Source organism: Myotis daubentonii, chromosome 6 (genome assembly GCF_963259705.1).
Source record: "Myotis daubentonii chromosome 6, mMyoDau2.1, whole genome shotgun sequence".
Lineage (NCBI taxonomy): Eukaryota > Metazoa > Chordata > Mammalia > Chiroptera > Vespertilionidae > Myotis > Myotis daubentonii.
In genome coordinates this window covers 17,313,026-17,325,459 of record NC_081845.1, presented here as the reverse complement: position 1 = coordinate 17,325,459, position 12,434 = coordinate 17,313,026, and the positions used below count along the sequence as shown (strand labels likewise).

At 37.0% G+C, this 12,434-nt stretch overlaps 1 protein-coding gene across 6 annotated transcripts in view; it reads right to left on the bottom strand.

Moving 5' to 3' along the window:
• TRMT11 (tRNA methyltransferase 11 homolog) overlaps window positions 1-12,434 on the bottom strand; it is a 40,728-nt gene that overhangs the window by 25,593 nt on the left and 2,701 nt on the right. Inside the window, exons 2-8 of one of the 6 annotated variants that reach the window (XM_059700264.1) lie at window positions 9,588-9,633; window positions 9,147-9,212; window positions 7,976-8,049; window positions 6,012-6,114; window positions 5,832-5,924; window positions 5,205-5,339; window positions 4,290-4,446 (exon numbers count right to left, since the gene is read on the bottom strand). In XM_059700264.1, coding sequence (XP_059556247.1) covers window positions 4,290-4,446; window positions 5,205-5,339; window positions 5,832-5,924; window positions 6,012-6,114; window positions 7,976-7,998 — 511 coding nt within the window. In that variant the 5' untranslated portion in view covers window positions 7,999-8,049; window positions 9,147-9,212; window positions 9,588-9,633. Of the gene's footprint in view, window positions 1-4,289; window positions 4,447-5,204; window positions 5,367-5,831; window positions 5,925-6,011; window positions 6,115-7,975; window positions 8,050-9,146; window positions 9,213-9,587; window positions 9,634-12,434 lie in introns of all 6 variants that reach the window. The other 5 variants (XM_059700261.1, XM_059700262.1, XM_059700265.1 and 2 more) reach the window with 5 other exon arrangements.

The following is a 12,434-nucleotide window of genomic DNA, read 5'->3' as shown; positions in this document are numbered from 1 at the left end:
ATTTAGCTGTACCTCAGTTGGAGTTTTCTGAAAGCTTTCTGGTGGACGAAGGGGTGATAAAATGCAGGGATGAAGTGCTGAGGGGCAGGTAATGGACTCACCTGGTATTACATGCTTTCAAGTGTAAAAATACTACAGAATCAGCGTTTTGATTTCTCATTACTTAAATAGCAACCACTTTAAGGTTAGGGTAATATATAAGCAAAAGGACCCAATAAATAAAATTTACTTCTGACAAAGAAATTAATGCCTGATTTTCATCTTTAGAGATTTATGTGGAAAGCCTCACAAAGTGTGAAAAATGAGAGACTGGCTTTGGTTTTGCTGAAAGAAAAGGAAAAAGAAGAAAAATGGAGATACTATTAACATCTATTTTTTCCTTTAAAAAACCTCAAATAAATTAAACTAGCAGCCTAAGCAAGAGGATATTGCTAGAATAGAGAAATTTTCATAGATAAACTATAAAACTCAGGAAAAGGAAACTACGGAGAACTGTGGACACAAGGGGAAGCAGAGACTGCTCCCCAGACCCACAGGGATGGATTCCTCTCTCCTCACCTTTCCCTCTAGTCCCCCCAGAACCAGGACGGCCAGTTTCCCAGCACCTGTGCCTATCATTTCGCAATGATAGCATTTCAAAAGGAGCCACACTCCTCCCCTTACACCTCCGGGCCACCCTGAAGGCAGAGCCAAAGGAACAGCAGTTCCTGGGAGGATTCTCAGCTGCCAAAGGAGCCGGTTCACTTGTGAGGGAAGGTGAGAAGGATCAGGGCTACAGCTGCAGACTCCGTCATCAAATCACACCACAGCTACCTACGCTGGCAGACACCTGGACCAATTATTTTCATCACTTTCAGAGAATGAAAGTTTACATTTTAATCCTCAATTTCCTTGCTTACTGATATAATTTGCCAATGGTTGCAAATTATGAATATTTTGAAAAATTAGCCAAAGAAGAGACTACAAAATAAGTTCATGGCCCAACTGTTCATCATCACCATTCCATACTGGCTATATCTAACATCTTTCACCAAAAAGGCACTTAAGTTCTTAATAAAATAATTTAAAATAATAATGATAATCAATACAGTGCACTGAATGTCTACCATGCATCATGCAATTTCCTAAGGATTTCATAGACATATATTACCTCACTTAATCCTCACAATGTATTACTTATTACCATATCACAAATGATGGAAGTGAGGCCCAGACACGTTAAGAATGTTGCCCAAGGTCACACAGTAACTGACAGAGTAAGGATTTAAAACTAACTCTATTTGCTCTCATGGTAGTCTATGCCATACTGTCCCCTTTGGGGTCAACAGCAACTGAAGTAAATATACATTAGCTTACCAATTAGAAAAACAAAAGTAAAATTTGTTATTAAACAAAATAAGTTAAATTAAGTAAAGCTGTACACTTAGTATGAGCTGTATACCATTCACAAGTCTTATACCATACAAGAGGCAGGCCTGTGCCATTGTATGTATTCAACACACTCATGCTGATCACTCCTTTAGTCATGTTCATATTAGAACAGTAGTGCTTCCTAACTACTGAGAATTGACCCAATGACATGTATCTTCCCCGTGAGGAAAAGAGATACACACCTTTAAAAAAAATCTTACTAAAATGAGAATCAATATATTTGCTAAGATGGAAAGAAAAGTGTGTTTCTACAGCTCATAATGTGCTTTTAGATAATGTAGCAGACTGCCTCACAGAAAAAGGAAAGGTATTTGGGCATAAAAAGATTGTGTCTCTCCTTTCAGTCTCCCAGAAGCTTTCTACCCTAGTCTATAACCCTGAGAAAATCATATGGCCATGGAGGGCACAGAGCTTCTTATTTCTCCAGTCCTTCAGAAGGTACTACCCATCAATGAGACAAAAGGGCCTAGAAAGAGGACAGGCTGTGCTTAAGAACTGTGTCTATTCACAACTATTGGCTATTACCAGTTTCAAAACATAAGCAACAAAAACTAGCTAAAGTCCTAATTCTACACTTAAACTACAAACACAAATTATAAAATACTAGAGGCCCAGTGCACGAAAATTCATGCACTTGGGGGTGGTCACTCATCCCGGCTTGCGCCCTCTCGCAGTCCAGGAGCCCTCAGGGGATGTCCAACTGACAGCTTAGGCCTGCTCCCTGTGGTGAGTGGGCCTAAGCTGCAGTCTGGCGTCCCTCTGGGGAGGCGACCAGTGCATCGGGAATGGCACCGGCCAGCGAGCGGCCAGCCCCGCCCCCCATAGCCCCACCACCACTGGTCGCCACCGCCCCCCAATTGCCGTCCACTCCCTCTGCCCACTGACACCTGCCTTGGCTGGCCTGGTGCTGCCTGCTCACCAGCCCCGTCCCCCACCAACTGATCATTCTGCCATTCAGTAGATTTCCATATTAGGTTTTTATTATATAGGATACTTTAGCAACATCTTTATAAAGGGCTTCTTGCAATTTTCCATTCACTATACCATATATACATAAACAGTAAAATGACCAGGCTATGCTACCCACTTTCAGGAGCTGCCATAAAGTAATTTAGGGGCAGGTCTCCCCACTCCCTACCAAAATAAAAGTAGTGAAAAAAACCTCATTTGCTGTGGAAGTAAGCATTTCATAATATACCCAGCCTAATCGGCATGAAGGGAAGAAAGTTTTACCTCTACTGGTAACTCTATTTTTAAACTTTAAGGTCTGGTCTATATATGTGTGTGCATATTAAGCTTTATATATGCATATGTATCTCAAAAAATTATTCTCACTTCACAGAAAAAATGTCTTAACGTCTAAGAACAAGTTTAGGGATTAATAAAGGACTTAGCATTTGGAAAAAGATAAATTAGATCCATTCTTCACATCATATAAGAAAAGAAACTCAAACTGGACCATAGATCTAAAGGGAAAAAATTAAGACTACAAAAGTACCAGCCAAATGCATAGTTTAATTCCTCTATAAATTGGATGTAGGGAAAAATTTTGCATGGTAAAAAGCTATTATATGCTAAATCAAAGGATAAATGGAAAACTAGGAAAAAAATATTTTATATACATGTATGGGGAAAGAGGAGGCTAAAATCCCTAACATGAAAAGTACTTTTAAAACTGAGGAGACCAACAAGTCTACAGAAAAATGGGCAAAAGACATGAAAGATAATTCAAAAAAAGTTCTAAAAATGACCCTTAAAATATAAAAACTTATTACACTTCACTCATAATAAGAGAAATACAAATTAACACTACATTAAGATACATTTTCATCCAATGGAATGGCAAAATTTCAAAAGCTTCATAATACACTCTGCTAGTGAGGCTGTGGGGGAACAGGAACTCTCATATATTGCTGTCAAGAATGTAAAATGATGTAATTGAGAGGAATTTGGTAATGTTTAACAAAACTATATATGCATACGCTCTTCAACCCAGCAATCCAGCTTCTAGGAATTTATACATTATGAAGATATAAGTGTACAAAATTATTCATTGCAAACCTTATTTGTAACTGCAAAATACTGGCAACTACCCACGCCCAAGTACAGGAAACAGTCTGACTAAATTACAATATATACACCCATGGGGTACAATTATAAGAAAGAATGAAAGATACAGAGAACAAACTGATGGTTGGAAAGGGGAGGGTGGGGGATGGGGAGGGGAAAAGAGAATGAAGAAAATCTCTATGAACAAATAGAAAGTGATTTCCAGGAAATACTGTTAAGTACTAAAAAAAGGAAAATTTAAAAACAACATATATAGTATGCTATCTTTTATGTTAGAAATAAGTAGAAATAAAATGTACATATATCTGCTAATCACTACCAAAAATAAAAATAGAAAACAACAACACAGGAAGAATCAACTAGCAAACAAAAAAAGGTGGTTACTTACAAGGGATAGGAAAGTATATGGTTGTCAATTTTAAAAGATGAACACACTTTTTGTCACTTAAGTCTTTCTTCCCCCCAAGAATTTTCCTATTTAAATAAACTAGATAGCTTCATAACATTTCCACAATGTATGAGATTACAATGTATGGTATGCTTCCCCCTAGTGGTTTACTTGGGAAAAAATACACAAATTCATCTTTGAAGTGGCAAAAGTGTTAAATACGGGCTATTACACAAATATATGGTTATCTCTTAGGCGCTAACTAATAGTAATTAAAAGATTATTCTGTCCATTTAACCTTTTAGCAAAAATATTACTATGAAAAAATATATTACTATGACCCTTATTTATATAAACAAGCAATGTCTCTACGCTAGCTTTAACAGTTAAATCAAAATACCTGTTCCAACAAATGGATCAAAGACAATATCATTTTTCTTTACTTTTCCATGGTTGGCCATGATGAATGATAAACCAGCATCCATGCTTGTATTTCCAATGTAGTGTCTCTTTTTGACACTGTATGACTCTATAAGCTCTCTCTGTCCATCTGCAATCTAGATCATAGATGTTTTTCAAATTAGTATAAGTGTACAGAACAGATTGAAGCTAATCATTCACAATAAAACCACCACAGTATCTCAATGATGAAAACTTCTTTCCACTTACTACTGCTCTAAACTTGTTCCTTTAAAAAAAAAATGTGGACAAATACCTTTAGTTCTTAGTGTGTTGTCACTTACTTTGACTTTTCAAACCAAATCTGAATTGAATTTGAATGCAATTATTGCAGGGGCTTGTGGTGAGTAAGCTTTATCCATCTTTTTCTTCTAAATAATATTCTGTAACAAAAGCCACAGCTTCCACTCACCCACTTAGAGCCTCCAGGAAGTGGACAGAACTACTCTCCAGTAATTTCATTTCTTTTCGGAATGGAAACCTAGACTGGAGAGCTCTGCAAATGGGGTCCCTCAGCTACCAGAGCACTCGGCCCTCGCTCGGCTTTACTGAGAAAGCAGTTCAGACTGTCGGACAAATCTTGTGTTAATGTTTTCAGGTACACACCTCCTACCTAGGCCCTAAATTTCTAGAAAAACAAACAACCAAGGGGGGGGGGAGGGCAGGGAACAACCAACCAACCAACCAACCAGCCAACCACATAACCACATATTTTTCACTGACTTTAATTCATACAGTTCTACAGTTCTGGCTCTTCAGCTGCTATCAAGTTCTACATCTAGAGTTAAATAAAAAGGCCCAGAATTTAGCTTTGAAAGAAAATAAACTTAAATAGGTAAAAAGAACATTTCCTTACCCATCTACCAAAATAAATATTATGTGGATTCTCAGGAATGCAGTTGGGGTCCAAACCATAATCCTCCAAAACAGAGAATATATGCTGTGGCTTCTTTAAATTTACTTTTCCTTCAAATGGCAGAAACTCAAGAGCCTACAAAATAAAAGTAATTCCAATGTCCTATAAAAATTTAAAAGGAAAAATAGTGCTTATATAATAATACCTATCTTATAAGTTTTGTATTAGGATTTAATGAGACAAAACATGAAACATACTTAGCACACAATGTGCTACAAAATAAACACTTAACAAACACTGGAATTATTATATAACAGGGGTTAGACTATATATATGACTAAATATATATATATATTTTTTTTTTATACATTTTATTGATTTGTTACAGAGAGGAAGGGAGAGGGACAGAGTCAGAAACATCGATGAGAGAGAAACATCGATCAGCTGCCTCCTGCACACCCCCCACTAGGGATGTGCCCGCAACCACAGTCCATGCCCTTGACCGGAATTGAACCTGAGACCCCTCAGTCCGCAGGCCGAATGCTCTATCCACGGAGCCAAACCGGTTAGGGCGGGGTTAGACTATATTAATTTCACAGGTTTTTTGGTTTTGCTAAATTCACTTACATCTATTCGTTTGACTTTTTCTTCTTGTGTCAATGTTTTATTGAATGTGTGAATCTTTATTTTATATGTAGAATCTGAATGTAGAAATGGAACCTGAAATAAAAGCAGATACGTTCTTCAGGCTTAGGAATTCTACAGTATCTGCAGACGGACTACATGACGCCACACTTCGCTACGCACCATCTTCTCCACGGGGTAGCTTCTGAGAGAACTATACAGCTCTTCTGGAGAGTTCCCATGACCCCACAGCTCAAATATGGACCTAGGGAATAAACGATCAGTACTAACCGCAGGTAAGAGATCAGTTCACACAGTAATGTGTCACAATGATTTCACTAGTTCTTTATGCTCATTCCACTAAAACAAGTATTGCCTATGTTTCCTAAGCTATCAATGAGAATATGTATCCAGAAACAAATATAGCTTATGTCCAAATCACACGCAGGAATTGAACTTTACACATAAGGAGATGAATTTATCATAAATCACAAATGATGTAGTAAAATCACTTAAGTTATTTTAGTAAATGGGTGAAAAGCTGCAGGAAATCCAATTTTTCCCAGTGTCTTCTCCATAAAACAAAAAAGAAAAATGACCAGATAAAAATGTTACTATTAATATTTAGCTATTACTTAGTAACATTTAGTAACTAACAATTACTTTTATAACTATTACAGAAATTCTTACATTAAAAAATATTCTTAAGCTTCCATATATTTCTAGGAGCATTGAAACAATTACAAGCAAGATTTCATTGCAACCAGTGAAATAGTTATTAGAAATAGTTTAAAGAGAACTCAATCTACATATTAGCACAGTTATGCGTATCTAAATTTAAACTACTTTATAATTGTAATTAACAATGCCATTAGAATTGAGATTATCTTTTGAAAATGAATTCCTCCTTTCCTTTGTATTGAATTTATAGAAAGAGGACCTCTACAGTAATTCTGCACTTACACAGCTATCACTTAAGGAGTGACCTCAGCTATACAAAACATACAGAAAATAAAAAACAGCCACGGAAATTATTATATACTATTATATAATCATTACACAATTGTTAATTGTACCATTTATGAAATAATATGCATCAGAAGATATGAGCTTTAAAGGAAGTGTACAAGTTCTTGGTTCTCAAGCAGCTACTTTAAACCTAATGAACCACATCTTTGGAAATCAAACATCTTTGAGAGCCATAACTTTTAATATGCTAATCTAAAGAAGTAACTAATTAAGGATGGGTTTCTTAGTTATGCTTCCATTGTCTAGTCATTTTTATTAAATACAATAGGCCCATTAACAAGCTTTATAGTTTAAGAGATTAGAGGTAGTACTGTGATGAATTTAACTAAATATTGGTTTATAGTCTACTCAATATTGCCAACCATATTAATAAAACTAGGTATACATAAATTCATATTTGCACTGCATTATTAAATGTTATTTTTAAGGAAAGAAGGCATTCAGTAATCTGCCAAAATGTTCAGAAAACAAAGCAACTCAAACATAAGTTGGTCCAATTTTAAGATGAATGTTGAAAATACAGTTTAACTTTCAAACCCCAAAGTAGAAAATTTTCTAATAAAAAAAGAAACAAAAGGAAAAAACAGAAAATGCCAATGATAAATTCTAGAAAACACTCAAGTGGGATAAACAGTGTAATTCATACCAAATTACGATAATCAGAACTCCTCTAAAAACTAAAACAGAAAAACTTATTTCATGGCGGTCCTCACTTTTTGTCATCTTACATTCACCAATCTGCTCATCCAATTAAAAACCATGTACAAGAAAAATAATTTAGATTTTTGGTAATAATTAACTGTGGCATTTATCCTATGCAATAGCATAGCATTTACATCTTATACCATACTTCTGCTTAATATAGAAGTTTTAAAAAATTATTCTGAACTAAGTGTTTGCATTTCACACTGAGATTCTTTCACTGTTTTAGCAGGTAACTCTCCTCTGTGCCCCCAGCCCCATCCAGTGGCAAATGCAGGTAACTGCAGGCTAAATTGACCTCCCCCCAACAACCAACCACTTCCACTTTCTGCCAATATAGCAAAAAGTAGGGCAGAGTATTTATGAGAAGTGTTGTATACACTGATGCAGAAGAATATTATATAAGTTTTCCTTACTTGGCACACACTGTCCGTTTCATTAAGTTTCTGGCAATATCTTCAGAGGGAATAGTAAGTATCCAAAAAGGAGACTGAAAGAAAAAACAACATACAACTTACTTCAAATGGGCTTTATGGCCTCATATGCTTTTACTCAAGAAGTCAATAAGGAGATATTCCTATTTGCTACTTTTAGACAATATGTGATCTGACTCTAACCAAAATTAACATTGTTCTAATAGAAAAAAAAGTAAATCATTTTAATAAAATATTATTGTATAATATCAGAATGATACTGTTATAATTAGTTATTAATAACAGGAAAGGAACAAAAGGGCAGGCCAAATATTATAGGCAAGTCATTGGGCAGCTCTGCCAGGAAGCTGCAGTTCAAAACTCCTCAGAGAGCTACCAGTCCACTCCCCACAGATTGCTGGGGAAGGAACTGGACAGGTGGGAGAATAGGTGCTTGGGGTGGCATTAGGAAGGTACTTGCCTGTCAGTGGCCAGAGTAGGCGTGGCCACTGTAAACTCAGGAAGATTTTTGAGATATTTAATCCCCTAAACAAAGGAGTTTGCTCTCTTGGTTTTTTCCTGGTTTCTCTTGGTTGACTCCTGGCTCGAATCCTGCTTCTTATATTTGCGCACATGGCCCATGTGGACCCCACACACAATGGACTAATGGACTGCAACCAGCCTGATGCTAAACTGGACCCGACTGCAATATGGAACAGAAACTCTAGACATTGAATTGCTTTAGCTCTACTGAATCCCCAGCTACACTAAGGGAAATGGGACTTAGGAAACAGAGATGTAATTCCACACAAGTAACATTCATTCATCCTCTCGTGCAAGTCTCAGAAAATTCCTTTTCCCGAGATATCATAAGGATCCACCACCAGCACTCAGTGAAGAAAGGGCTATCCTACTGCCACCGGTAACAAGAACATTTTTATAAGTGACTCTATAAATGACAACACTAGCAAATTTAAGGTTATTTAAACTTCAGATTAATTTTGTAGTTGCTCTCTTATGTAGTTTGACAAAATAATTAATGCATATAAAATCCCAAAGTATAATCTTGAATTTTTTTTAATTTTATAACTTTAACATTTGCAGTTCTTCTCTTTAAATCCAAGGTTCTATTTATATTATGTATGATTTACTGAAAAATATAAATTCAACTTACCTTTCCATAAGTTTCCTGATTATTAGTGAACTGACCTCCAAAAAGTGAAAGCAAAGACTTTATTTCCTATATTGAAAATATTTATAGAGAGAACACATTTTAATACAGAGAATGCAAAATGTATTAAAAGACATAAATACAATACAATTAAAAATGAAAGAGTGGGCCCTGGCTGGTTTGGCTCAGTGGTTAGTATTGGCCCTCAAATGGAAGGATCACAAGTTTGATTCCCAGGCAAGGGTAGGTATCTCGGTTGCAGGTTCCCCAGCCCCCGGCGTGGTGAATGTGGGAGGCAACCAATCAACGTGTCTCTCTCATGTGGATGTTTCTTTCTCTCCCCCTCCCTCCCTCCCTTCCACTCTCTCTAGAAATTAATGGAAAACATAATCTCAGGTGAGGATTTAAAAAAATAAAAATGAAAAGAGTGGGTTGAAGACCTACCTAAAGCTTTTAAAATTCAATACCTCACAAATTACATCTCCAGGTTCTAAAAAAAAATTTAGAGTCACAAATAGTAAGTCATTTCTGAGAAATTTTATACAATAAAATTGCTAAAAGATTTGATCAGACATTGTCCTAATTTTGAAAAGAAAAAAAAGCACAGATTACAAGAACTACAGATTTTTTTTAAAATATATTTTATTGATTTTTTACAGAGAGGAAGGGAGAGAGATAGAGAGTTAGAAACATCGATGAGAGAAACATCGATCAGCTGCCTCCTGCACATCTCCCACTGGGGATGTGCCCGCAACACAGGTACATGCCCTTGACCGGAATCGAACCCGGGACCCTTGAGTCCGGAGGCCGACGCTCTATCCACTGAGCCAAACCGGTTTCAGCAAGAACTACAGATTAGTAAAACTGATACTAGAGCAATAAAAATAAATTACAGATAATTTGAGAATGTTCAGAAAAGAAATAACATGTTTGCAAACATGTTTAAGATTCTCTTTTCTTCCTTTGAATTGTAATAGCATAAAGATTTTCCTCCTTGGCATCAGTATTGCAAACTTTTCAATAGGAAACAATATACTTTAGGCTGAATATTTAGGTGGTTTTCAATTCTATCAGTTTAAAATAAGGCTAACATATACATTTTATGAGTATATGGCTTTTTCCATATTTTGGGTTTCTTTATGAGTCACAATAAGTAGGGTTACTATATCCAGAGAGATGACATTTTTATGGCTTCTTACAGTTTATATGCCAAAATACTTTCTTAAAGGGTTGTTCTAAATTATAAGGTAAGAGTATTGATTTTGCTTCACTATTTCTCAACTGGCTGTTGTACCATCACTGTGTCAATTGATTTAAAAAGGTACTTTTAATGTATTTTAATTTTTTTATTACTAGCATAGTATTGTTAATATATTTGTTTACAAGCCATACTTGGAACCATTCTTTCTCTAGAAACTAAAATAACTAGTGATGTATTAATTTGTGATTAAAAGACCAACAATTTTACCAAATAACAGGCAAAAGTGACAAGAGTCCCATTGCAAATTAACTTTGCTGTCCTGATCAGTTAATTAGATGACTATATATACGTTGAATTAAGAAAAAGAAATAAATGATTAACGAGGGAGCATCACTGTGAATTTATTAAGCACAAATTATGGTAAGTTAATATTTAACCTAGTAACTGAAATGTGAGGTGTAAACATTGAGTGTTCTTAAAGAAGCAAAGCAAAATATATATAAGTTATATTAGAGGACAAGGGAGGAAAAGACTACTTCAGTTTTAGAAGAAACGTTTCAATGGTGGCTGACTTCCAGTGATGGAAAACCGGGTACAGTAATTCAGATTAAGTCTTCTGCTGAGAACTAGAAAAACCTGGCATCTGCTAGAGGCATGGAGAGATGACAAGAATCGTCAAACCAAGGTCTGGGAGAGGACGACCACCCAAGGTGTAGCCACAGGCTTCCCGGGAGATTTGCCGACCTTCACATCAGCTGTGAAGGCAGGTAGCCCTTTGGACAGCTTAATGAAGACAGAGGGACAAAAAGAGAATAGGGCCACCCAATGGGGAGGAAAGGAGGCTGAGAAACCACCCAGTTTAAACTGGAATCCCCAAAACCTACAAACCCCAGGAGTACCTGTGAATCAGAACAGAAACAAAACTGAACGCCTGAAAAGGAGCTCAAGTGATCCTAGATTGCTATGGCCTGTGTGCTACCTTCTTCTTCAAGGGCTTACATCATCCTGGGCCTCATGCTTTATTTCTTCAAATAAATTTACAGATACAACATTTGGCACATATTTAAAAAATAACCCAGTACACATATGAAAAAGAACCCGGGGGGGAAAAAGCCATACATAATAGAAACAGACCTACAGGCCCCTTTTAGCAGTCACATACTTGAACAGAATTGTACGTTCTATTGAAGGGAATAAAAGACAAAATCAAGAATTCTGGCAGAGGATCAAAACTATTAAAAAAGGAAACTGACAATAAATAAATATGTAGGTAAGTTAAATGAATATTGGCTATATGAAATAAATAGATTGAAGATTGAGAAAGGAAAGATCCAAATTAGATAAAAATGGATTACAGGCCAAAGCAGGAAAACAGAAGGCATCATTCAGGGAATGATGGGGAATCAGATTTGGCTGCATTGTGTGTGTGTGTGGGGGGGGGGGGGGGCAGGGAGGGGGGGTTTGGGGTGCCATGAGTCCCAGACTAAGGACAATCTATAATAATAAAAGTGTAATATGCTAATTAGACTGGACGTCCTTCCTTCCATCAAAGCTGCAGTGGGTGGGGGCCGCAGTAGAGGCAGCAGAGACCCCCCCGGCCATGGTGGTGGCAGGCGGGGGCCAGGAACAAGGCCCTTGCACGAATTTCGTGCACCAGGCCTCTAGTGAGGATATAAATCTTGGGAGATTAAACTAAGAAGAATTAAAGTAGGAAGAAACAGGTAAAATCACCAAGTACCAGAAATGCTATATATATATTGATTGATTGATTTTAGAGGGAGAGAGAGGAAGGGAGAGGGAGAGAGAGAAACATCGATGAGAGAAACATCGAACAGCTGCCTCCTGCACACCCCATACTGGAGATTGAGCCAACAACCAGGGCATGTGTCCTGTGCTGGAATCAAACCAGTGACCTCAGTGCATGGGACTAGGCTCAACCAACTGAGCCACACTGGCCAGGGCAGGGACGCTATTTTCTAAGACTGCAGCCTAACCACACCCTTCTCAAAGCATTGCCTGACCACAGGCACTCACCCTGCGGCCTCAGTCTAGTTCCACTCCAGTATTCCTCTAAGTGGTATCCTTCCTTT